Source organism: Nomascus leucogenys, chromosome 4 (genome assembly GCF_006542625.1).
Source record: "Nomascus leucogenys isolate Asia chromosome 4, Asia_NLE_v1, whole genome shotgun sequence".
NCBI classification, from domain to species: Eukaryota; Metazoa; Chordata; class Mammalia; order Primates; family Hylobatidae; genus Nomascus; species Nomascus leucogenys.
This window is the reverse complement of record NC_044384.1, coordinates 58,469,468-58,496,564: the sequence shown is the minus strand read 5'-3', so window position 1 is coordinate 58,496,564 and position 27,097 is coordinate 58,469,468. Positions and strand designations below refer to the sequence as shown.

The 27,097-nt window shown below is 41.2% G+C and overlaps 1 protein-coding gene and 1 non-coding gene across 2 annotated transcripts in view; one reads left to right on the top strand and one right to left on the bottom strand.

Moving 5' to 3' along the window:
* GREB1L (GREB1 like retinoic acid receptor coactivator) overlaps positions 1-27,097 on the top strand; it is a 296,713-nt gene that overhangs the window by 199,394 nt on the left and 70,222 nt on the right. The window contains exons 8-14 of the mRNA XM_030810667.1: positions 11,319-11,435; positions 12,066-12,185; positions 13,198-13,335; positions 16,834-17,019; positions 22,450-22,776; positions 23,967-24,095; positions 25,066-25,200. Of these exons, the coding sequence (XP_030666527.1) occupies positions 11,319-11,435; positions 12,066-12,185; positions 13,198-13,335; positions 16,834-17,019; positions 22,450-22,776; positions 23,967-24,095; positions 25,066-25,200 (1,152 nt within the window). The remainder of the gene's footprint in view (positions 1-11,318; positions 11,436-12,065; positions 12,186-13,197; positions 13,336-16,833; positions 17,020-22,449; positions 22,777-23,966; positions 24,096-25,065; positions 25,201-27,097) is intronic.
* Positions 23,594-23,697, bottom strand: LOC115834970. Its single transcript, XR_004029952.1, has one exon. It is a non-coding gene; the product is annotated as a small nucleolar RNA SNORD23 (small nucleolar RNA).

The window sequence follows — 27,097 nt, the reverse complement described above, 5'->3', positions numbered from 1 at the left end:
TTTTTTTTTTTGAAACAGAGTCTCGCTGTTGTCGGCCCGGGCTGGAGTGCAATGGCATGATCGCAGTTCATTTTTTTTTTTTTTTTTTTTTTGAGACGGAGTGTTGCTGTTGTCAGCCCAGGCTGGAGTGCAATGGCACGATCTTGGTTCACTGCAACTTCCACTTCCCAGGTTCCAGCAGTTCTCCTGCCTCAGCCTCCCAAGTTGCTGAGATTACAAGTGCCTGCCATCACACCTAGCTAATTTTTGTATTTTTAGTAGAGATGGGGTTTCACCATGTTGGCCAGGCTGGTCTCGAACTCCTGATCTCAAGTGATCCACCAGTCTTGGCCTCCCAAAGTGCTGGGATTACAGGCGTGAGCCACCGCGCCCAGCCTATAATCCTTTTTATATGCTGCTAGACTGTATTTGCTAGTATTTTGTTGAGCATTGTTATGTACACATTCATGTGTTTCATAAACTATTCTCTGTAGCTTCCTTCCTTCCTTCCTTCCTTCCTTCCTTCCTTCCTTCCTTCCTTCCTTCCTTCCCTTCCCTTCCCTTCCCTTCCTTCCTTCCCCTCCCTCCCCTCCCCTCCTCTCCTTTTCTCTCCTCTCCTCTCCTCTCTTCTCTTCTTCCTTTCCTTTCTTCTTTTCCTTTCTTCCTTTTCTTTTTGAGACAGGGTCTTGTTCTGTCACCCAGGCTGGAGTGCAGTGGTGCGATCATAGCTCACTGTAGCCTCAAACTTCCTAGCTCAAGCAGTCCTCCCACTTCAGCCTCCTGAGTAGCTGGGATTATAGGTGCAAACCATGGCACCCAGCCATTTGATGTCTTTGTCTGGGTAATATTGGCCTTAAGAAGTTGAGCTGGGAAATGCTCCTCCTACTTTTTGAAAAGATTTGAGAAAGCATGGTATTCTTTAAATGTTGGTAGGATTCACTAAGGAAGACTTCTGAACTAGGCTTTTCTTTGTGGATAATTGTGAGATTTATTTTTAGTTTTGTTTTGTTTTGTTTTGTTTTGTTTTGTTTTGTTTTGTTTTTCAGACGGAGTCTCGCTGTCGCCCAGGCTGGAGTGCAGTGCCGCGATCTCGGCTCACTGCAGGCTCCGCCCCCCCCAGGGTTCACGCCATTCTCCTGCCTCGGCCTCCTGAGTAGCTGGGACTACAGGCGCCTGCCACCTCGCCTGGCTAATTTTTTGTATTTTTAGTAGAGACAGGGTTTCACTGTGTTAGCCAGGATGGTCTCGATTTCCTGACCTCGTGATCCGCCCACTTCGGCCTCCCAAAGTGCTGGGATTACAGGCGTGAGCCACCGCGCCTGGCCTGGTTTTGTTTTTAACTAATTTAGTCTCTTTGCTTGTTATAGGTCTATTCAGAATTTTTCTCTCTTTGAGTCAATTTTGATCATTTCTGTCCTAAGAATTTGTCAATTTCAAATCTAATTACCTAATTAGATTTATCTAATTTGATGGCTATATTAGTTTGCGAGGGCTGCCTTAACAAAATACTACACACTGGGTGGTTTAAACAATAGCAATTTATTTTCACACAGTCCTGGACACTGGAAGTCCAAGACTGAGGTGCTGGCAGGATTGGATTCTGCTGAGGCCTCTCTCCTTGACTTGCAGATGACTGTCTTCTTGCTGTGTCCTCACGTGGCCTTTCCTCTGTGTATGGGCACATTCCTGATGTCTCTTCTTCTTTTAAGGACACCAGTCATTTCAGATTAGGCCCTTACCCTATGACCTCATTTCATCATAATTACCCCCTTAAAGGTCCTATGTTCAAATACAGTCACATTCTAAGGTTTTAGGAATTGGGGCCTCAACATATGAATTGCGGGAAGACAATTCAGTCTATAACAATGGCATACAATTGTTCATAGCATTTGTTTATAATGCTTTTTTTTTTCTTTAAGGTTGCCAGTGATGCCCCGTCTTTTATTCCTAGTTTTAGTAATTTATATCTTCTCTTTTTTCATTGGTCAATCTGGCTAAAGACTTGTCAATTTTGTTGATTCACTCGGAAAACAAACTTTTGGTTTTGTTCATTTCCACCATTGTTTCTCTATTCCTTACTTTATTCATTTCTGTTGTCTTTATTCCTTTCTTCTTTCTTTTTGAGACGGAGTCTCGCTCTGTCACCCAGGCTGGAGTGCAGTGGCGCGATCTCGGCTCACTGCAAGCTCCACCTCCTGGGTTCACGCCATTCTCCTGCCTCAGCCTCCCCGAGTAGCTGGGACTACAGGCGCCCGCCACCACGCCTGGCTAATTTTTTTGTATTTTTAGTAGAGACGGGGTTTCACCGTGGTCTTGATCTCCTGACCTCGTGATCCGCCCGCCTCAGCCTCCCAAAGTGCTGGGATTACAAGCGTGAGCCACTGTGCCCGGCCTCTTCTTCTTTCTTTGGGTTTAGTTTTCACTTTTTCTAGTTTCTTAAGGTGATTGATTTGGGATCACTCTTAAGGGGATTGATTTGGGATTTTTTTTTTTTTTTTTTTTTTGAGATGGAGTTTTGCTCTTGTTGCCCAGGCTGGAGTGCAATGGTGCAATCTTGGCTCACAGCAACCTCTGCCTCGCAGGTTCAAGCCATTCTCTTGCCTCAGCCTCAGGAGTAGATGGTATTACAGGTATGCGCCACCACACCCGGCTAATTTTGTATTTTTAGTAGAGATGGGGTTTCTCCATGTTGGTCAGGCTGGTCTCAAACTCCGGACCTCAGGTGATCTGCCCACCTCGGCCTCTCAAAGTGCTGGGATTACAGGCATGAGCCACCGTGCCTGGCCTCTTTTTTTTAATATAGGCATTTACAGCTATAAATTTTCTTCTAATTAGTTTAGTGGCATCCCATAAGTTGTTGTATGTTGTGTTTAATTTTCATTTATTTTATACTTATTTATTTATTTATTTATTTATTTATTTACGTGTTTATTTTTGAGATGGAGTCTTATTCTGTCACCCAGGCTGGAGTGCAGTGGCGCCATCTCGGCTCACTGCAACCTCCACCTCCTGGGTTCCAGTGATTCTCCTGCCTCAGCCTCCTGAGTAGCTGGGATTACAGGCGCCCACCACCACACTCAGCTACTTTTTTTGTATTTTTAGTATAGACAGAGTTTTGCCACACTGGCCAGGCAGGTCTCAAACTCCTGACCTCAAGTGATCCGCCTGCCTCGGCCTCCCAAAGTGTTGGAATTACAGGCGTGAGCCACCGCATCCAACCTAATTTTCGTTTATTTTAAAGTGGTATACAATTTCCTTTGTGATGTCTTTGACCCATTGGTTATTTAGGAGTGTGTTATTTTTCATAAATTTGTGAATTTCTTAAATTTTCTTCTGTTATTGATTGTTCATTTGAGTCTCTTGAGTTTAGAGAATGTATTTTATATGATTTTAGTTCTTTGAAGTTTATTGAGGCTTGTTTTATGGCCTAACATATAGTCTATCCTGGAGAATCTCCCTGGTGCCCTTGAAAAGAATGTATATTCTGCTTTTGTTGGTGAATGTTCTACTGATGTCTTAGGCCTAATTGGTTTACAGTGTTGTTCAAGTCTTTTATTTCCGCCTTATTGATGTTCTCCCTGGTTGTTCTATTCATTATGGAAAGTGGGGTATTGAAGTACCCAACCCTTGTTATCAAATAGCTGTTTCTCCCTTCGATTATGTTCATCTTTGCTTCATTTATTTGGGGCTCTGTTGTTAGGTGTATATATGTTTATAATTATGTTTTACTGGTGGATTGACCCTTTTATCGTTATAAAGTGTTCTTTTTTTCATGTAGTAATAATTTTTGTCTTAGAGTCTATTTTCTTTTCTTTTTTCTTTTTTTTTTTTTTTTTTTTTTTTTTCAGACAGAGTTTCGCTCTGTCACCCAGCTGGAGTGCAATGGCATGATCTCAGCTCACGGCAAGCTCCGCCTCCTGGGTTCACGCCATTCTCCTGCCTCAGTGTCCCGAGTAGCTGGGACTACAGGTGCCTGCCACTGCGTCTGGCTAATTTTTTTGTATTTTTAGTGGAGACAGGGTTTCACTGTGTTAGCCAAGATCGTTTCCATCTCCTGACCTCGTGATCCGCCCACCTTGGCCTCCCAAAGTCCTGGGATTACAGGCATGAGCCACCGTGCCTGGCCTAGAGTCTATTTCTTCTGAGATTAGGATGGCCACTCCATCTCTCTCTGGCTACTATTTATATGGCTATAAAATTTTGCCATGCAGAAATTATTTATTTTTTGTAACTGAATTTATCAATCTTTTGTTTATGGCTTCTGCATTTTGATTAATAATTTGGTCTTTTCCATATCAAGGTGATAATTAATTCTTCCATATTTTCTATTATTTTTATATTTTCAGAGTCTAAGTTTATATCTTTGGTCCATTTGATTTTTTTTGACACCTGGTGTAAGATGTTGGTACAACTTTATTTTTTTCCTGTGTACATAATTGCCTCAATATAATTTACTGAATGGTTAACTTAGGTTGATTAGCATCTTTTTGACATCAAATATTTCTGCTCAGAAGCATGGTTTGTTTTCATATTTGTTGAGGTGTATATTCATGATTTTCATAAGTTTTTTTTTTTAATTAAAAAAACTTTAACATTTTCTTTTTTTCTTTTTTTTTTTTTTTTTTTTTTTTTTGAGACAGAGTCTCGCTCTGTCAGCCAGGCTGGAGTGCAGTGGCACGATTTCGGCTCAATGCAACCTCCGCCTCCCGGGCTCAAGCAATTCTTCTGTCTCAGCCTCCCGAGTAGCTGGGATTACAGGTGTGTGCCACCACGCCCAGCTAATTTTTGTACTTTTAGTAGGGACGGGGTTTCCCCATGTTGGCCAGGCTGGTCTTGAACTCCTGACCTCAGGTAATCCACCCGCCTTGGCCTCCCAAAGTGCTGGGATTACAGGCATGAGCCACTGCACCTGGCCAACATTTTCAAACACATATAAAAATAGAATAATAAAGTAAACCACCACCATGACCTATCACCCAGTTTCAGTACTTATGAACACATAGTGATTATTATTTAATCTGACTTCCTCCTTCAATATGTTAAGACAAATCCCAGATACTATGTCCAGAAATATTATGATGTTTTCTTCATGTAGTTGCATACATTTCTTATTAAGCTTATTTGTAGGCATTTTATTTAACTATGGATTGTTGTTTATATATATGAAGATTTATTTCTGTAGATTAACTTTGTACCTTCTGATTTTTAAAACATTATTCTGTACCAATTTGAATTCATTGTTTTGAAAATATAAGATGAATTATCACTCTTCAAATTAAGGATATGCTAAAATTATAGATATAAACTAGTATAGAAAGCTACTAATCTTCCAAACAATATGACTGTGGCCTGAAACATAATGACAAATCTGTGTAAGAGCATAGCAAACTTAACTCGGATTCTTGTCCTGTAAGGCTCTGTTAAGACATGAAAAACTGGAGTCATCTTCAGTTTCCTACAACTTTGTAATGTTGTGTGTGCACTGGGTCCTTCCAGCAGACCTTAAATCACTCACTGGTGAGTAAGTCAGCCCCTCAGAGAAGCACGTTAACTCATCCAAGCCAGTGGGGGACCATTTCATTCTTTTGAGTTCTGATGAGAAATAATGATTAGATGAATCAGGAATCATGTTGTGGGATGAATAATTTTCTAGATAATTTCTAAGGGAGCACCATTAATAAGTATCCTGTTCCTTAGAGCATGCTCTCAGACTCTCAGAGAGGTTTAACAGTCCCTTTTGACACTTTCCTGTGTTAATCGATCTAGCTGTTCTGCTGGAGTAGTCAGGGATTTGGGTCTGTACTCATTTAGAAAAACTCCAATTGACTTGAGTCTTTCTCTCTTCCACAGCCTGTCTCTGAAATAGCATGTGGTTTTCTGGGCTGAATTATTTTCTTAATCCAAAGAATCCATTTCTTTTGGATGTTCCTGGTATTGCAGTAAATTAATTCTAATTTATTAAAAGAAAAAAAAACTAAAGCAACTTTCTTTCAGAGAAAAATGCTTTCTCCTACATTTCAGTGAGTTAGTTTGCATGACACTTTTAAAATAATAAACTCATCTAGATAGAGATAAAAACATCTCATTAAAATCTGGTTTTGAAGCTGGGCATGGTGGCTCACGCCTGTAATCCCAGCACTTTGGGAGGCCAGTGCAGGTGGATCACTTGAGGTCAGTAGTTCGAGACCAGCCTGGCCAACATGGCAAAACCTCACCTCCACCAAAAAATACAAAAATTAGCTGGGCGTGGTGGCGTGCACCTGTAGTCCCAGCTACTCAGGAGGCTGAGGCAGGAGAATCGCTTGAACCCGGGAGGCAGAGGTTGCAGTGAGCCGAGATCATGCCACCACTGCACTCCAGCCTGGGCAGCAGAGCGAGAATCCATCTAAAAAAAAATAGTATATATATATGTGTGTGTGTGTGTGTGTGTGTATATATGTATATATATGTGTGTATATATATATGTGTGTGTGTATATACATGTGCATATATATATGTATATATATATGGCTTTGAGGGGGACTATGGAGACTACCTCCACAGTTAACTTTGACTAGGTTAAATGGCTGCTACTATTTAAGGTAGTAATACTTACCTCACAAAGTTGTTACACAAATTAACTGAATTAATATATTTAAAGTGCTTAAAATAGCATGCATCACATAGTAACTTCTAGTGAGTGTTTGTCAAATAAGTAAAAAATTAAAAACCAGTATACATAGAAATGGACTTTTAAAAATGTCAGAACAGTTCAAGGAAAGGACAAATTCTATAATCTGCTTTTTCTCAACTCTTATTGAATTAACTTCCTTCCTGCATATATAAATAGTTGCTAATTTAAACAAACTCTTTCATTTTAAAGATTCGCCGATTCTCAGTCCAGCTAATTCTGCAATCAATTTAAGTGGAGCTCAGGACCTGACCCGGAATAAGAATGTTGTGAAACCACTGGCTTTATCTTTGCAGGTTGTAGGGAAGACTTTTGCTGCAGGTGATGTTTTCCTCACTTATATTTCTTTGGTAAATACATAGTCCATAAAAGACTTGTGTGACATTTAATTGACAAATTGATAGAAGAAAACAGAAACTGCCTGTCCCTGACAGTTGAAGAGAGAAGTGGGGCTGTCTATAATAATGTACTAGTGTACGAAGCTTTGTGTTCTCTACGTTCCAACCAGAAGAGTCAGGGAATGACACTTGTTACTTGGAAGTGACATACCAATCTGATTCCATTTAACAAACATTTCTTGGGGCACCTGCTATAACTAGGAACTGGGAATACAAAGATAAATAAGGTTCAATCCCTGACCCCCAATTTCCTTGTAATCTAGTGGGGGAGATAGACCTCTGACAAGATATTTTCAGTGTACTGTAACAAATATGTCAATGTACAGAAGAACACAGAGCAAAGGGTTTTAGCCCAGCATTGTAGGAGTAATTAAGTTCTCAGAGGAGCCTGGTCTTTGACAATGAGGAGATCTTCACTGTACAAAGGAATAGAGGAAAAGCAATTCAGATTCAGGGAACAGCAGAAACAGTGGTTGAAAGGAAAAGAAGGGAAGGGGGAAAAGCAATATGATGTATGCAAGAACTTCCAGCAATTTGGACTTGATAGAACTATAAAATGTAAAGCTTAAAAAGTGGGAAGAGGTGAGTAGGTGATGGTTAAGGGAGAAGTTACAGGCAGCCAGGCTAAGAAATGTAGATTTCACTCTATAATTTATAGAGCAGAGGAATGATATGATTTGAACTTCAGCTAGATCATTTTGGCTGTAATGTGTAAGAAGACGAGATAGGAAAACTAGTTGGAGGTCATTTCAGTCGTCTCGGTGACAAACGACGAGGTCTTTGGCTAGAATGATATTAGGTTGCAGAGGAGAGGACAAATTAGAGAACTACTCAGGAAGTGAAACCAGCAGGAATTAACTGATCAACGTGAGCATCAAGGAGAAGAAGGGGTCTCAATCGACATTCATCTTTCTGGGCTTATGGTGATGCCATCATCTGAGACAGGAGTACAGAAGGAGGATCAGGTTCTCCAGTGGGAGATTGAGAGTTCAATTTTAGAAATGCTGAGTTTGAGATTCCCATAAGACATCCATGTGGAGCTGTTCAACAGCCATTTAATTTATCATAGGGATAATTCAGGACTGATGGTGTAGAGTAGAGCCACCAACATATAGTTAAAGTCATCAGGGTAAATAGTATAAGCCAAGGAGAGATGTAGGCTGAGGCAAGCTGTGAACAAAAGATAGGCTTCATCCGGGCACAGTGGCTCATGCCTGTAAACCCATCACTTTGGGAGGCCAAGGCAGGAGGATCATTTGAGACCAAGAGTTCCAGACCAGCCCAGTTTACAAAGTGAGACCTTGTCTCTACAAAAGATAAAAAAATTATCTGGGTGTGGTTGTTACACATGTGGTCCCAGCTACTCAGGAGGCTGAGGCGTGAGGATGGCTTGAGCCTGGGAAGTCAAGGCTGCAGTGAGCCATGTTTGTGCCATTGCACTTCAGCTTGGGTGACAGAATGAGAATCTGTCTCAAAAAAATAAAGATAGAATCCCAGAAAAGTTCAGTGGGGTGTGTGTGTGTGTGCATGTGTGTGTGTGTATTTTTCTGAAACAGGGTATCTCTCTGTCACCTAGGCTGGAGTACACTGGTGTGATCTCAGCTCACTGCAGCGTCAACCTCCCAGGCTCAAGCAACTCTCCCGCCTCAGCCTCCCAAGTAGCTGGGACTATAGGCACATGCTGCTGTGCCCAGCTAATTTGTGCATTTTTTGTACAGACAAGGTTTCGCTATGTTGTCTAGGCTAGTCCTGAACTCCTGGAGTCAAGTGATCAGCCAGCCTCAGTCACCCAAAGTGCTGGGATTACAGGCATGACCCATGGCACCCAGCCAAGTTTAGTGGTAGAAGAAATTTTAAGAGAAGTAGAAGAATGAGCATAAAGAGAGCCTGTCATTTTTGGAAACTTTTCTTTTTTCTTTCTTTCTTAATTATTTATAGAGACAGGGTCTCCCCATGTTGCCCAAGCTGGTTTCGAACTCCGGGGCTCAAGTGATCCTACTGCCTCAGCCTCCCAAATTGCTGAGATTATAGGTGTGAGCCATTGTGCCTAGCCATTTTTGGAAACTTTTCAACAGTTAGGCATCATAATTTACACAGCCCGCTTCTGTTCTTACTCAGGTCCAACATTGCTCGCAGGATCTACCTTCTGGTTGGATTACAGACTTTGAACAATGGAATCAAGTTTTTACAGCATTAAAAAAATCAATGAAATAATAGATCAGTAATCATCATGGTTACTAAAACCATCAGATGAAAGGCTGAACAACTTTATAATGCCAAGGATTATGCTGACAACTTTTGAAACTACTAATCAATCTTAATATCACAAGAAGAGAGAAAACTGGCTTATGTGCCTCCTGATGGAAGTACTGTATACCACAGTACTTATAACTCTTGCCAAAAAAGACAAACTGAATTTGATCAAACCTCTATATCTAATAATTAGTTTATTAGAAATACAGGGACAAGAGAATAAGTGACACCACAGGTATCTAATCAGCAAAATCTAGAAAATGGAAAATTTTGCCAGGTTTTCAGCAAATTAATTGTAAGAAAGAAAAGGAAGGGCATCTTATAGATTAAAAGAGGTTTCAGGGATGTAGCCACTAAATTCAGTATGTGCATCTTTTTTGAGTTCCAATTTGAACAAGCTGTTTTTTAAAAAGTGGTTTTTTTTTTTTACAGATAATTAAAATATAGTTGGGGGAAATTTTGAATACTAATAGGATATTTTATGATATTAAGAAATTATTGGCTATATGCAGTGGTTCATGCCTATAATTTCAGCACTTTGGGAGGCTGAGGCGAGTAGATCACTTGAACCCAGGAGTCCAAGACCAGCCTGGGAAACATGGCAAAACCCTGTCTCTACAAAAAGATACAAAAATTAGCCAGGTGTGGTGACACATGCCCGTAGCCCCACCTACTTGGCAGGCTGAGGTGGGAGGACTGCCTGAGCCCAGAAGTCAAGACTGCAGTGAGCTGTGATTGCACCACCGCACTCCATCCTGGATGATGGAGTGAGACCTTGTTTCAAAGAAGAAGAAGAAGAAGAAAAGAAAGTATTAATCATTGCTAATTTTAAGTATAATAATGATATTCCAGTTATTTTTAAAAGAGTCTTTTTCTTTTAGAAACTAATACATAAGACCATGTGTGGTGGCTCACACCTGTAATCTCAACACTTTGGGAAGCCAAGGTGGAAGGATTGCTTGAGGCCAGGAGTTTGAGACCAGTCTGGACAACATAGCAAGACCCTGTCTCTTAAAAAAAAAAAAAAACTTAAAAATTAGCCAGGTATGGTGGCACACTCCTGTAGTCCCAGCTATTTGAGAGACTGAAACAGGAAAATCATTCAAGCCTAGGAATTCAAAGCTGCAGTGAGCTCTGAGCCCGCCACGGCACTCTAGCCTGGGTGACAGTAAGACCTTGTCTCAAAAAAAAAAAAAAAGGCCGGGCACGGTGGCTCATGCTATAATCCCAGCACTTTGGGAGGCGGGCGGATCATGAGGTCAGGAGATTGAGACCATCCTGGCTAACACGGTGAAACCCCGTCTCTACTAAAAAAAAAAAAAAATGCAAAAAATTAGTCGGGTGTGGTGGCAGGCGCCTGTAGTCCCAGCTACTCGGGAGGCTGAGGCAGGAGAATGGCGTGAACCCAGGAGGCGGAGCTTGCAGTGAGCCAAGATCACATCACTGCACTCCAGCCTGGGCGACAGAGCGAGACTCAATCTTAAAAAGAAAAGAAATAAAGAAGCACACAGAAGTATTTATGTACAAAATGATATGGGTTTGCTTCAAAGTAATTCACAGCATACATGTGTGTATGTGGAGGGGACGGAGGTAAGGGTATAGATAAAGCAAGATGGGCTGTGTTGGTAAATGTTGAAATTGGATGGTGGGTATGTAGATGTTTATTATCCTATTCTCTCTACCTTTCTATATGTTTGAAACTTTCCATGATGCAAAGTTAAGAAAGTATATGTAAGAATTTTTTCCCTCCCTCCCACCCATCATCTCCAAAGACTTCACTGAAAATGATTCCAGAAGATCTCTTGGGGTCCTAGGAAATTGTTTCTATAAGTGACATTTAATTTTAATGAAGATCTTCCTCTGACAGTTGCAGCTGGTTTTGTATAACTGGACTGAGTCCTATCCATGAGGTTTCTTGGAATCCTAGAGTGTGAGGTCTATCATATGGTTCCAGCATCCCAGAAAGCAGTGCCCCGCCCAGTCTCTGTTCTGAGCACTCCTCTCCTTGTGTTCTACAGATGCTGCTAATGGAAACAGTAGCCATGGAGGGAAGGGCAGTGCATCCAGCTCCACTCCAGCCCACACAGGGAATTACTCTTTGTCACCAAGACCTAGCTATGCATCAGGAGATCAAGGTACAATACCTGTTGTAGAGTTTTGTAATAATGCACTTAACCTGTGGTTAGAAGTGCTCCAGATTTTGTAATGAATTATCTGGCAACACACTCTAGATTTTTTCTCAGTTCGTCATACAGTGTTTTGAAAGTTTGTAATTGGTGTGAACAGTAATGAGTAAATATCTTGGGATTCTATATGGATGACCTAACTGGGAAATAATGTTGAAACAAATGTATAAGGAAGTGTCTTGAAAAACCATGGGTTTAGCTGACCAAAGTACAGGATTCAAAGTTCTCTGTTGTGTGATCCTGGACAAATCTGAGCCTTCCTTTCTCCTTTTACAAAATGGGTATAACAACAATATTTGCCCTACGACTCCACAAGATTGTGGGTAGAATCAAATGAAATAAGCTACATAAACTTGGGAACTGTAAAACAACATACAGATGTTAAGTGGCTGTTATTGTAATGTTGGGTTACTAATGTGGCTTTTTTTTTTTTAAACTTTACCTCTAAAGGAGTGATTTAGACTTTCTGAGTATAATCAAATTAAAGGTTCTGTATTACTCTGGCATTCTTTCCTTTCTTCCACATGGCTGAGAACAAGACTATCTCTTTTTTTGTTTTTTTTTTTTGTTTGTCTTCAGCTACCATGTTCATTTCTGGGCCACCAAAGAAACGACACCGGGGATGGTATCCTGGGTCACCTCTCCCCCAACCTGGCTTAGTTGTACCTGTCCCTACAGTTCGCCCTCTTTCAAGAACGGGTAAGATTTTAACAGAAGATGGATTGTAAGTGTGTTTTTAATTAGCAGAGATATCTTCTACTTCCATTCTTTCCCTGAACTCTTGACAATGAGTTATATGAGGATATTGATAGTAGCTAATGTTTTGTCCCAATCACATTTGCCTTCCCTACACGCACAAGATCATTACAGCTGATCTGAATTCAACCTTTGGCTTAATTTCAACCCATAGCATTGAAAAGCCATTCATTATATGGGACACAATGCTACCAACCCACCACCATAGAGCATATATGGACTTGTTTTGCTAGTAGTGGTGTTAGATTTTTCCTTGCTGTTATCTGGTTCTTTATGTGACCCATGCTTGTTATTTCTGACCTGGATGGTTCAGTCTGTGGCTAGAAACCTGAAAAACCAAAACCAACTGGCTCTCTTTCAGAATACCTAACTGTAGCCATTTGGTATCCACAGTTCAAACATTTATCTACCTTGCTGAACAAGCCACAGAAAATTGTAAATATACTGGTTCTAAGACATAAATCATTCATTTAAATGTTTGTTTAAATAAATAGTTTTAAAGACTACATAGACATCTTATATACAAATAATTATGCCAATCTATCACTATGGTTGCCTGTAGGTAGTACTGGTTAATGATGAGTTCATCCTTCTTCACACTTTTCTATACCTTTCAAAATGTATGTAATGAACAGATATATGCCTTTGATAATCTTGGGGGGAAAGCTAAAATACCAAACAGGATCCAAAATACTGCATATGGAAAAAACAACTGGAAGGAAAATCACCAAAATGCTAAATAGTAGTTATAGCCACATGATATGATTATGGTTAATTTTTTTTCTCCTTTTGTTTTTTTCACTTATCACTTTACATAATAAACCTGATGAAAAACACAACAAACCATTAGATTTCTAATGCTTCTCTATTAAAAGTATTAAAACTGCATTGCTTTCTATTGTATTTCATTTAGTTTTCACATGTCATCTTTCTTGTCAAACTTTTTTTTTTCCAGAGCCCCTTTTATCTGCCCCAGTTCCACAGACCCCACTAACTGGAATTTTACAACCCAGGCCCATTCCTGCAGGGGAAACTGTAATTGTTCCTGAAAACCTGCTGAGTAACTCAGGAGTTAGACCAGTAATTCTGATAGGTAAGGTAATGGAATTCCAAGTTGCCTGTGTCTGCTGGAATCTAGGAGTGTTTTTCTATTTCATTGTTTGTGTTTTTTCATACATTTTCATGAAGATATTCATCCATCTATTGATTCTTTCAGCTTTTATTGGTCAGCTCTTTCATGCTGTATTAAACATGTGATTAGGAGCTGAGGATAAGGCAAAGTCTTTTTGCCCTCAAGGAGCACTGTTTAGTGGGGGAGTCTCACCTCCCATGAGCCACCAGGGTTGGTAAATAAGCATTACAACACATGGGCGATACCATTATAGCACACTGTGACATGCGAGCTCCTTAGAGGTTCACAACCAAGAGCAACCAGAACTCAGAGCTCTGAGAGAGGGCTTACCTCTGCCTGGAAGGGTCTGAGAAGACTTCCCAGAGGTGCTGGTTAAGCTGGGTCCTGAAGGTTGGTCAAAGTGGACAAGGTCAGGGAGGGGACATTCCAGTCAAAGGGAGCCAAACCACAAAGAAATGAAACAAGCCAAGCCAGCTGACAGACCCTACTCCAGAGAACCAAGAGGCCCCACAGTTGCAGGTCTGAACCTTAGTATCTTTGAGGAGGCTGAGTCCTTCCAGGTGGTCTACAAGTGGAGGTATAGACATTTAGGGGTCCCTACATTCCAGGACTAACTTAGTGCTTTTCATACCCATGTCAGGAGACTCCTTGGTTTAGGGCTGGCCTAGGCCAGAAGGAGACTGCTTGCTCTACCTTTAGTACAAAATAGATAGGGTGTTTAAGTTCCCCACATCTTTAGGGTGTGTTTACATGCAGTGTTATTTGCGTTTTGGGTTGGCCTGAGCCTGCCTAAGTGGATGGTTTTGCTTGGAGTCATGTCCTTTACCTGGTTGCTCTATCTGCTAATCCTAGATCTGTAGGTACTGAGGGGATCCCAGTTGCTTAAATGCTGTGTGGATTAGGAAGTTCTTTTTGAGCATTAACATAGTGCCACCAAGCTTTGGAAAGATGCATAGAACATGGGGACCCTTTGGTCCTTTGGTGCCTGCCTTTTAGAAAGTCTCACAGAGGGACTGTCCTCTCCATCAACCACCAAAACAGAGCATATTTTGGACATATTTTATCCCATCTATTTCAAAACAATTTGAGACCGTTTACTGACATTTAGGAAGACAACCTCACAAAAATAGCTAAGATAACAAAGGAGCAGGGATCTCCAAACACCTGAAACTAGTAGAATCTTGCTATTAATCAATGAATTTAGCTTACTTTTTTTTTTTTTAAGGAAATCTCAGGAATATCTCCAGGTGGATAGTGTCGGAAAGGAAAGGAAAGGGGAAAGGAAAGGAAATCTCGGGAAGTGAAACATGTATTGTCGTTTATTTCTGTTTTTGTTTTTTGTCATTGTTTTTTGAGACAGAGTCTTGCCCTGTCACTCAGGCTGGAGTGCAGTGGCACAATCTCTGCTCACTGCAGGCTGTGCCTCCTGGGTTCAAGTGATTCTTCTGCCTCCTGAGTAGCTGAGATTACAAGCGTGCACCACCACGCTCAGCCTATTTTTGTATTTTTAGTAGAGACAGGGTTTCATCATGTTGGCCAGGCTGGTCTCAAACTCGTGACCTCAAGCAATCTGCCTGTCTCGGCCTCCCAAAGTGCTGGGATTACAGGTGTGAGCCGCACCACGCCTGGCCGGTTTTTTTGTTTTTGAGACGGAGTCTTGCTCTGTCGCTCAGGCGGGAGTGCAGTGGCGCGATCTCGGCTCACTGCACCCTCTCCCTCCTGGGTTCAAGCAATTCTCCTGCCTCAGCCTCCCATGTAGTTGCATGCCACCATGCCTGGCTAATTTTTGTACTTTTAGAGGCTGGGTTTCGCCTCTACTAAAGGCGAAAATGTTGGCCAGGCTGGTCTCAAACTCCCGACCTCAGGTGATCCACCCGCCTCGGCCTCCCAAAGTGTGGGGATTATAGGCGTGAGCTCCCGTGCCCAGCCGTATTGTCATTTGTTTGTTTGTTTTCTGATTTCTTATCTGAAAATAAACTTGATCAGGGACTTTATCAGAAATATTTTATCATTGCAGCTTTACAGAGGATACAGACATGTTTTGCAAACTCATCAGTCTTCCAACAAAATATTAACATGTTCCTTCCATGAGAAACAGATGAGTACAGTTGTCCCTTAGTGTCCCTGGGGGATTGATTCCAGGCCCCGTCCCATATCAAATCGAATATCCTCAAGTCCCTCCCCTCTTTAAAATGGACCAACGTAGAGATCAACATGCTGCAACATAAACCTTCTACAAAAAAAAAAAAATACCTGCCTACCAGTAGAGTGAGAAAATGCAACCATAGTGAGAATAAAAAAAAAAAAAAAAAAAAAAAAAAAAATAAAAAATAAAAAAAAAATAAAATAAAATGGCACAGTATTTGCATATAACCTATGTACATCCTCTCTGTTGGTGGGACTGTAAACTAGTTCAACCATTGTGGAAGTCAGTGTGGCGATTCCTCAGGGATCTCAAACTAGAAATACCATTTGACCCAGCCATCCCATTACTGGGTATATACCCAAAGGACTATAAATCATGCTGCTATAAAGACACATGCACACGTATGTTTATTGCGGCACTATTCACAATAGCAAAGAGTTGGAACCAACCCAAATGTCCAACAACGAGAGACTGGATTAAGAAAATGTGGCACATATACACCATGGAATACTATGCAGCCATAAAAAATGATGAGTTCGTGTCCTTTGTAGGGACATGGATGAAACTGGAAAACATCATTCTCAGTAAACTATCGCAAGGACAAAAAACCAAACACCGCATGTTCTCTCTCATAGGTGGGAATTGAACAATGAGAACTCATGGACACAGGAAGGGGAACATCACACTCCGGGGACTGTTGTGGGGTGGGGGGAGGGGGGAGGGACAGCATTAGGAGATACACCTAATGCTAAATGACGAGTTAATGGGTGCAGGAAATCAACATGGCACATGGATACATATGTAACAAACCTGCACATTGTGCACATGTACCCTAAAACCCTAAAGTATAATAAAAATAAATAAATAAATAAATAAACTAACCTATGTACATCCTCTCATATACATTAAACCGCCTCTCCATTGCTCGTAATACTTAATACAGTGCCTACACATCACATCATTCACGTGAATTCAGCATACTACTCAGCCACAGCAAATTCAAGTTTCACTTCTTGGAACTTTGTGGAATTTTTTCTTCTGACTATTTCAGTCTACGGTTGATTGAACGTGGAACCCACAGATACAGAGGGTCAACTGTATTTTGTTTCCTGTTCATTTAACTTAATATAAGGATAGAATTTAGAGCATCCAAGTGAATTCCCTAGGATTGATATGTCCAAATGATTTGTTTGGTAGCTATCTCAGAGGGCAGGGAATTTTGTTAAGCATCTTTGATCCTCGTTGAGCAAGTGTACCTGGTTGGACCATGAAAAGAAATGTTGAACTGTACTGACCTGCTTCTTTTGGGACAGGCTATGGCACTTTACCCTATTTCTATGGAAATGTTGGTGACATTGTTGTGAGTCCTCTGCTGGTGAATTGCTACAAGATTCCACAGTTGGAAAACAAAGATTTGGAACAATTAGGGTTGACTGGCAGCCAATTTCTGAGCGTGGAAAACATGATTCTTCTGACGATACAGTATCTTGTGCGGCTGGGTAAGTCATTTTCCGTAATCATTTGCTGGTGACTACTTTTGAGGTTTTTTTGTGATATACTGGTGACTACTTTTGAGGTTTTTTTGTGATGTACTTTTTCTTTCTTTCTCTTATTTTGCTTCTTTCACTTCTAACGTTCTTTACCTTCAACCCCATTCTCTGTAACTTTTCCCTTTCCTCTCCTTCATTTCTTTTCTACTCCTTTCCTTTCCTCTTCTTTGGGTTCTAGAGGAGATGAATTGCACCACCTAGTGTTCAGTCTCAGGATGCTCCAAAGGTCTCCAAAGTAGTTAAGGTAGGCAGAACCTTAAAGGGTTGTGCCTTGAGCACCCCTTCCCTGGGGAGCTTGGCCAGGCCACGTTTCTGAACGTGCACCTACCATCTGGAATGCAAACACAGCCATTGTCTTAAACAATTATTTTCCAGTTTTCCACTTCGCCTTTTTATCTTGTTTATCCACTGGCCCTACACCCATTTTTTTTTTCTTCTCCAGCTACACCCCTTTGATGGAGTCCCATCGTGCTTTCCATCAATGAGGTCATAACTGTGGACCTCCCTGGAAGGTCCTCTAAGCTATAGGGTAAGGGGGATATGTAGGTCATGAACCCTTCATTTCCTCTATCTGATATATTCTCCTAAGCCCCAAGTAGGTGTATGCAGGTGCCCTGACAATACTAGAGTGGCTCAGCAGCATTTACATGGAAATGTCCTTTATTTTGCAAATGGCAGTAGGCCATCTAATTATACACTCACTCTAGGACTTCAAGCCACTGATTTACTTAGAAAAATATTTGAGATGTGGCCGGGCACTGTGGCTCACGCCCGTAATCCCAACACTTTGGGAGGCCGAGGTGGGCTGATCACCTGAGGCTGATCAAGATCAGCCTGACCAACATGGAGAAACCCTGTCTCTACTAAAAATACAAAATTAGCCAAGCGCGGTGTCTCATGCCTGTAATCCCAGCTACTCTGGAGGAAGAGGCAGGAGAATTGCTTGAACCCGGGAGGCGGAGGTTGCAGTGAGTCCAGATCACGTCATTGCACTCCAGCCTGGGCAACAAGTGAAACTCCGTCTCAAAAAAAAAAAAAAAAAAAAAAAATTTGAGATGTAAAATTACACATAAAAATATTTGTATGCACTCTTGTGAAATTTTTTAATTTTAGAAAGTACTTCAGTGTTAGGAGATAATAAAAACACTAGACTAAATAACTTTAAAAGAAAAAAAGCTTTATTAGGGCATATTCAGTGTTTGGTGCATTAGCTAGCAATCTTGACTAGAACTCTTTGTGCCTTGACGTGGGTTCTGCTTCGACATGGCCTTTTGAAATTTACAAGGCACCAATTTCATGATAAACCTAGGACTTGCTAATGATGCTTATTGAAAGGTCATACAATTATAAAGCTCATCTGGGTCCACAGCTCATTTGATGACATAATTTTAATTGCTACATACTGAAATTAGATTGTAGACTGTGTTCTAAGATCTAAAGCCCACTTCTAAATGCACCCAAAATTAGTAAAACCAGGCTTCATAGAGTGATGGTATTATAGCCAACCAAGCAAATCACTATAGCACTCTTTTTCAGTTTGTTTGTTTGTTTATTTGTTTGTTTGTTTTGAGACCGAGTCTCACTCTGTTTCCCAGGCTGGAGTGCAGTGGTGCAATCTCGACTCACTGCAACCACCACCTCCCATGTTCAAGCAATTCTCATGCCTCAGCCTCCCGAGTAGCTGGGACTACAGGCGCGTGCCACCACACCCTGCTAATTTTTGTATTTTTAGTAGAGACGGGGTTTCACCATGTTGGCCAGGCTGGTCTCAAACTCCTGACCTCAGGTGATCCACCTGCCTTGGCCTCCCAAAGTGCTGGGATTACAGGTGTGAGTCACCATGCCCGGCCTCTTTTTCAATCTTAATAGCAATTTTTAAAATCAGAGTCTAATTTAATTAAATGAACCAGTGGTCAAAATAAGATATCTTTCCTTAAAGTACTAAACGGTCTTATCTTTTGTAAAAAAAAAAAAAAAAAAAAGAAAAGAAAAGAAAAGAAAAAAAAAAAAAAAGAAAAAGAAACAATTTCAATTTAATTACACAAATTCTTCTCTGCCCTGCAGGATCAATTCTTTCCAGAATTTGACTTCCAGTCAATCAATTAGGCCTCTCGATATACATGAATAGCTATTTCTCTTTTAAAACCTAAGCTTTGTACATTGAGACATCTCTATCCCTCAACAACTGTTCTGGAGTCCTTAATTTATTTATTATTATGTATTTATTTATTGCCTCTGGAGCTTTCAAGAAGGCAAGCAAGAATAGTTTCACATATGCCATAGATTATAGACATTTAAAAAATAAATCTAAACTTCTAAAAGGATAATTTTAATATTTCAGTGGCTCAGTTACTTAGAGGTAACAAAGAAGAAGAAAAGCAAGATTTTTCAGAAGGAACCATACCTCTTCACTACAGTCACTTTTTAAAAATCTCAGTCATTTCACAATCAGAAAATCTTTGAAGTAGATAATGAAATCAGCAAATCCGGAGATTCTTGTAAGGCTCTGAGTCTATTTAAACCTTGACTTTTCCTATTAAGGTAGTTCTGTTTGAAAAGTCATTAAAACTGATACCTCAACTAATCTTTTATTGGAGATCAGCACTTGAAGGAAAAGATTACTGTTATCAAGCTTGCAAAAGTGGAGAAAAGACACCTGCAATGTAATTGTAAAGGCTGAGGATGAGGCACTGGGTGTGGTGGCCTCACGCTTGTAATCCCAGCACCTTGGGAGGCTGAGGGAGAAGGATCACTTGAGCCCAGGAGTGCAGAACTGCAGTGAGCTATGATTGTGCCACTGTACTCCAGCCTGGCAGACAGACAGAGACCCTGTCTCTAATTAAAAAAAATAAAAATAAAAAAATTTTTTTAAAAAGGCTGAGGATGAAAAAGTGATAGTTGATTTTTGGAAGCAAGACATTTTACTCGAAGAAGTCTCTTACCTCATTTAAACTTTAATACCTTTTCCCCCACTTCTTGATTCCTAATGGTACATCAGTCAAAACTCTATAAAAGCGAGCTTTAAGTCAACAAGGGATGTTGTGAAAATGTTTAGTAATTTCATTTTCCCAGGATGCCTTTGTACTTTGAATTAATTGTGCTTCCTGATAGAATATGTTACTTAGTCCTGGAGTGAGTATTATGGACTATTAACCAGGCCCCTGAGCTTTCAGGTTGTTAATGAAAGACAGTAGGGAATTGGAGACAGCCAGGGCCACCTGCTTTTCAGCTGTCATGTTCTGATGGAGGAAAGCTTTAAATAGATCACCGCCTTCTATCCACTTTGAGCTCACTGAAAAGTGTGTACCTAGTGACAATTAACCATGATGCCAATTTGATAAAGCTGAATGAAGATCAGACATCTTGGTGGCTCCTAGGTGATTTTTTTAGAAGAGCATCCCTCAAGTTTTTTGAGAAGGACAGTAGAGGCCAGGCACGGTGGCTCACACCTGTAATCCCAACACTTTGGGAGGCTGAGTAGGGTGGATACTTGAGGTCAGGAGTTTGAGAGCAGTCTGGCCAACATGGTGAAACCCCATCTCTATCAAAAATACAAAAATTAGCCAGGCATGTTGATGCATGCCTATAATCCCAGATACTCCGGAGGCTGAGACAGGAGAATTGCTTGAGCCCAGGAGGTGGAGGTTGCAGTGAGCTGAGATCGCGCCACTGCACTCCAGCCTGGGTGACAAAGGGAAACTGTCTCAAAAAACAAAACAAAACAAAAGGCAGCAGCAGCAGCATAGAAGAAGCACAGACATAATGTATACATTACCATTTTCTTTTTTTTTTTTTTTTTTTTTTTTTTGAGACGGAGTCTGGCTCTCTCACCCAGGCTGGAGTGCAGTGGCGCGATCTCGGCTCACTGCAAGCTCCGCCTCCCGGGTTCACGCCATTCTCCTGCCGCAGCCTTTCCGAGTAGCTGGGACTACAGGCGCCCGCCACCACGCCCGGCTAATTTTTTTGTATTTTTAGTAGAGACGGGGTTTCACCGCGGTCTCGATCTGTTGACCTCGTGATCCGCCCGCCTCGGCCTCCCAAAGTGCTGGGATTACACGCGTGAGCCACCACGCCCGGCCACATTACCATTTTCTTGCCCTGTTTCCATGTATAGAGGAGAAAAATCTGTTTATGAGAATTCTACTCTCCTACCTCTCCCTGGCCTCCACCCAATCCTGGAAAAACTGTTTTCTCCAATTAAAATTGATGTTTTTATAATATATAAGATTTTATTTAGTTTTCCGTATCTGAAAAGCATTACTAAACACCTCATTTCCTTACTTTCCCAGAAAAGATGGGAAGGGCCAGAGAAACCACTTAGATCCCTATTAGAGGAAGGAGTGGGTCTGACTCACTTGTGATGCCTCCTTCTCATGCAGAAGTCCAGCCCATCACCCCTTTGTTCTTCCATAAGGGGCTTTTAGCCGTGGGTTCTGGGGCTGTTGCTTGGTCTCAGATCACAGACACTGAGGTGTCTGAGCTGGTTTATGGGAGCCTGAGTTTCAAATATTGGGTTCACACAGCAAAAGATTGATTGAATAGAGGGAGTGACTGTATTCTCACTGCTTTCAATTTAAACTAAATGTTGAAATCTTAGTTCATTTGTGTCACTTGGATACCAAACATTGACTTGCTTATTTTGTTCTGAAGACTGGTTGAGTTTCTAAAGAGAATAAGAAACAAAATCCCCCTGATTCCAGGGGCCACAGGTCAGCAGTATAAGTTTTGCCCCAACTGGTTGGAGAAGAGGGCCAAATGGCATATTTAACAATCCAGAATGCTGGGGAATAACTAGATCATGAAAGCGTTCTCTATCTGGGAAAAATGTGAGGCTGCCTCCAATATAACTTGGGAGTGAAAAATAATTAAACTTCATTTCCTGCACAATATTCTCAAAATTAGGCTTAGAAGCAACACATTAAAATGTTTTCCAAAATGCCTATGAATAAAATGACAACTGAATGAAACTTAAAATTGGTTATATGCCAGTAGGTTGGCTTCTTTTTTCATTAGTCATTAACAATTTCCATAATGCCAAGCTTAATAGTTCAAGAAATATGCCATGTGCAAGGACCAGCTCCGAGGGCATACAATGGAATTAATGGTTTATCTTGGTATCTCCTCTTTTAAGGAGATCAGGAATACAGAAAAACAGAAGCCTGATTTTTTTTACAAAAATTGAGGCAGAAAGAAAAATAATTTCACAATAGGGAATGATTAGTCGGGACTCTATACTTGTGACCACTCCAAGAAAAAGAGGTTATTTTCTAGTTGGAGTATATATGATGGGCTGAGAAGGACTGCAGGATAGCATGTGGGTGTGTGTCTCTCTCCTACCTGTGATTCTTTAAATTCCAGCTGTAATTCTCTTCTATATAGGTCCTGATCAGGTACCTCTCAGGGAAGAATTTGAGCAAATTATGCTGAAAGCTATGCAAGAATTTACTCTGAGAGAAAGAGCCCTGCAGATAGGTGCTCAGTGTGTCCCTGTGTCACCAGGACAACTCCCCTGGCTTGCTAGATTAATTGCCAGCGTATCTCAAGACTTGGTTCATGTGATTGTGACCCAGAACTCTTTGGCGGAGGGCATTTCAGAGACCTTAAGGACTCTCAGTGAAATGAGACAGTATCAAAGGCTGCCAGATTATGTGGTGGCAATTTGTGCATCGAAAATCAGAGGAAATGAATTTTGTGTGGTGGTGTTAGGTGAGTAATTTTTTTGTTTTTTGTTTGTTTAATCAATTCATTCGACCGTTTGTCCATTTGAAAATGTGTATTATGTGTTTCAGGCATCCACATAATCAACCTCTGATTAAGTGCTGGAGCTTGGGCTCATCCTCCTAATTTTAACTTTCCCTTTCCTTCTCAGATCAGGTTTTGTGTGGCCCTCAGTTTGGCTGGTGCCCCTGTCAGCTGGTTGTGGGAGCATTATTTCAAAGCTCTCCCTAGTAACAGATACCCCTGTCTCATGTAACTGCTGTCCTTTAAAGATTTTGGAAATGTTACTACTCTAGCATGTGATAAAGCCAGTGCCACAGGTGGCCTAAGCTAGTTAATCGAATTTGCCAGAAAAGTAGCTCATATATTCCCCTTCTCACTGAACCGTCTATTTAATATTGTAACGTAGTCTCTAAAGAAAAGATTCAGAAAGTTGGTACACTACAAAATTGGGGGGTGGGAGGGGATTTTTGTTTGTTTGTTTTGCACTGTGCAGATTTTCGATCAGGCACCCTCCTGGGTAGCCATTTGGACTACATTTTGCTTCTCTCCTCTCTGTACTGAATGGCTCTCACCTCTTCTGAGCAAAGAAGCTAAGAAAGCCCCCTCACTTTGACAAAACCTGTCTCCCCATTTTTCTATGCTACATGTATTTCCAGAAAGCTTCATCAGTATGATACACTAATATTTTTTCATTTTTATTTGTAAAAAACATGTTTATATTTTTAAGGCAAATTCATTATAACCATGCAAGCACAATTTTTATAAGGTTTTTCATACTCTTTGCTAGTCTGTTTTTTCCCCATGTTCTCAGCCCCTGGGCATCTGCCCAATTGGCCAGCCCTGGGGCAGCCATGGTGTTGCTCACAGCCCCTGGGGGGGACAGGGACCTTCCTTAGTCATTAAACACAAATGTGCATATTTTCAGTTACAAACATAAGGTACATCATTTTTTTTCCTTGATCATCTGTATTATAAACATTTCTGTTTCTGTCTAGAGTCAGAATTGATATTTCAAATGCTGTATAATTGTCCACACCTTTTGATGTGTCATGATTTTCTTAACCCAAGTCCCTATAGTGACATCCTTTGATTGTTTCCAATTGTTGCCATTATAAGTAATGTTCCAGCAACATTTGTTCTGTTGATGAGCCTTCTCTTCTCCCTTCCTCCTGCAGGTCAGCACCAGTCCCGAGCTCTGGCAGAGAGCATGCTCACCACAAGTGAGTTTTTGAAAGAAATTAGTTATGAGCTTATCACAGGAAAGGTCAGTTTCCTGGCATCACATTTCAAAACCACATCATTAGGTGAGTGGTTGTAAGATTTGGCAACACTGCCAGCCCCTAGTTGTATGATTTTCTGAATTTAAATCTTAGCCTGTCAAGATGAGTGTGGAGCTCAAGCTTGCCAGCTGATCTTTCATTTGAAATGGTTTATCCTAAGTATTTTGTCACTAACACCACAGGAAGCAGTAAGGGGGTCTAGAGGAAGGCACACTGGTACTGGATTCAAAAGTCTCAGCTCAGCCACAACCTTGTTGAGTGACCTTGGGCGAGTTTCTCTGTCCCTGGAACTCGGTTTGTTTGTTTGTTCCTTCCTTCCCTTTCTTTCCTTCCTCCCCTTTCTTTCCTTCCTCCTTCCCTCCCATCCTCCTTTCCTTCCTTCCTTTTTTTTTTTTTTTTTTTTTTTTTTTTTTTTACAGTGTCTCACTGTATCGCCCAGGCTGGAGTGCAGTAGCATGATCATAGCTCACTGCTTGACACCACCGCCCTTCACGGGCTCAAGCGATCCTCCCACCTAACCCTCCCAAGCAGCTTGGACTACAGGCATGTGCCACCATGCCTGGCTAATTTTTTAATTTTTTGTAGAGACTGGGTCTCCCTTTGTTGCCCAGACTGGACTGCAGCTCCTGGCCTCAAGCAATCCTCCTGTGCCTTGGCCTTCCAAAGTGCTGGGATTACAGGCATGAGCCACTGCGCCCAGGTTGGAACTCAGTTTTCTAATCCCATTCTGCCTGCTTTTGAGTATTAGGGAGGTCAAGAGAGATACAACATGTGAAAGCGTGTAAATGATAAGCACTATATCAATGAGAGTAGTTCTTGCTATAGAGACACCAGTATACTATAAAGATGGCCAAGTGTAAATGCTGATATGAATTGCTGGCTGACCAACAAATCTACTGAGAACAGCCTAACTGCCCAACTTGGGCAGTTAATAAAAATGAAACAAACATATCCTTCCTTGTAACCTTCTTATCTCTACTTTATTTTGTAATAGGCGATGACCTAGACAAGCTGCTGGAAAAAATGCAACAAAGAAGAGGAGACAATGTGGTTACCCCTTTCGATGGAGACCTTAATGAATGTGTGTCACCCCAGGAGGCTGCTGCTATGATTCCCACACAAAACCTGGGTAATGTCATCTCAGACCAAGAGGAGGAAGTCAGTCCTTGGGACAGACAGTGTAAAAACTAAGTCATTCTAAGGGTTTTGAGGATTCTTCAAGTCACAGACCACAACAGCCTTTTCCTGATTGTCTACATGATAAACCTGGTTCAAATTAAAAATGCTTTCCCATGTGGCCTGGATCAAAGGCCTTGTTCCTAGTAAAAGTCTTCTGGAATGAAAATCAAAGTCAAAGACTTTATCTTAAGCACTCTCTCTTTTTTCTCTGAAAGATTCCAGGACATTGGCTCATTTTCCTTAGCTCCACCAGCTGTGCCCAGAGGACTTCAAAAAACTGTCTGAAAGAGTCAGACTACAGGCAGTGCAGGGCTCCCAGCTTCTGCTCCTTCACTTACTCTCTGACTTGTAAAACACACATTATCTCAGGGATAGTGAGGCTTTCTTGGCAGATAGAGCAGTGCTACCAACATGTCATCTGCCCTACAACAAGCTTCAGGGGCTCAAAGTGGGAGTGTCAGAGATGAGGAGTCTGATCGTTAAGACTGGATTCTTTTGGGTTCAGATTCCTTCCCCAATTCACTGATTGACAGGAATGACATAGGACAGGACAGAAAAAAGAACAGGAGAAAGGATAGATGGGAGACAGACCCACATAAGCTGCTGCTGACAGCCACTTGGCCCCCACTTGATAGGAATGTATCATTTATATATTAGGATTGTCTCAGGCAATAAAAGTAGCATGGCTTGGCAGTCAGCTCTGTTGTAAAAACAAATGCAAATACAGGCAGTAAAATGTTTTGACTTCTCAATGGTATTTGGTAATAAAGTGATCATCCAGATGATCTAAAATGTGTTTATATTAACTGTTTTGAATTGTTAACACATTTAGAATTTAAACATTCTGAGAGGACTTACAGATTCCCGAGTACATTCTTGGTTCCCTGTTTAAAAACCTTGTTTAAAGACGTTTTTGAAACAACAGCCTAACTGTATTAAAAGACAGATATATTTTGATTAGTAGTCTGTGGTATGAAGACTATTTGGGCTTCTCCAGTGGATTCTCTCAACTACTAGGGAGACCGTCCACCTAAATCTCCACTTGCTGTCAGTGTCCATGGTAACTGGGTTATGTTGATGGCTGTCTTTGCCTCGGCTGCATTTGATTTTAGAAAACATTAATTAGCACAGGTTAATTAGGCCCTGTTGCAGTTAAACTGCCACATGTGTTCCTGATAATAACCAGCACTTTAAAGAAGCATTGGATGTTGCCTGCTCGCGTGTTTAGCTGAGTAAACTTCTTTCACTGTGGGTGTGGATGTGCATGCACGTGTAAGAAGGATTGATTGCTTGGTTATATTTGCAATAAAAAGCTACTGACCTGCTTAGAGTATCTGGGAAATGTTTTTGTAAGACGTCACCTGCTGAGTGGCCAGATGGCTATGTCATGAGTCAGCTGTCTTCAGATTGTCCAGGCATCAGCACTGGAGCTGGCCACAACCACCTAGACCTGCCAGGTCACAGCACTGGCAAAGTGGAGTCGAGTGGGAAGAAAAGTGAAGGTTGTGTCTCCATGACCCACGTTATGTAGTCGCTGGGGAGGGAATTTCCGACCATGTTGCAACTGACTTGCTAAAGAGGAAATATTTACTATAGTGCCTTCCAGAAAAGCTCAGGGGAACTCAGCATCATGATCATTATGGCATCCCCTCTTTCCTTGAACTGGGTGGGGGCTGGAGCAGGGGCCTGTGCTGATATTTCTAAAGAAAACTGGAAATACTCCCCTTTCCAGGGATGAGTCTTGGCTCCAGCTGCGAGACTGTAGTCTGTCTCCTCCACTTCTGGGTTGGGATAGGGGTGTTGAATTAGGCATTTGTGAGATAATCAATCAATTTTTAAATAATACA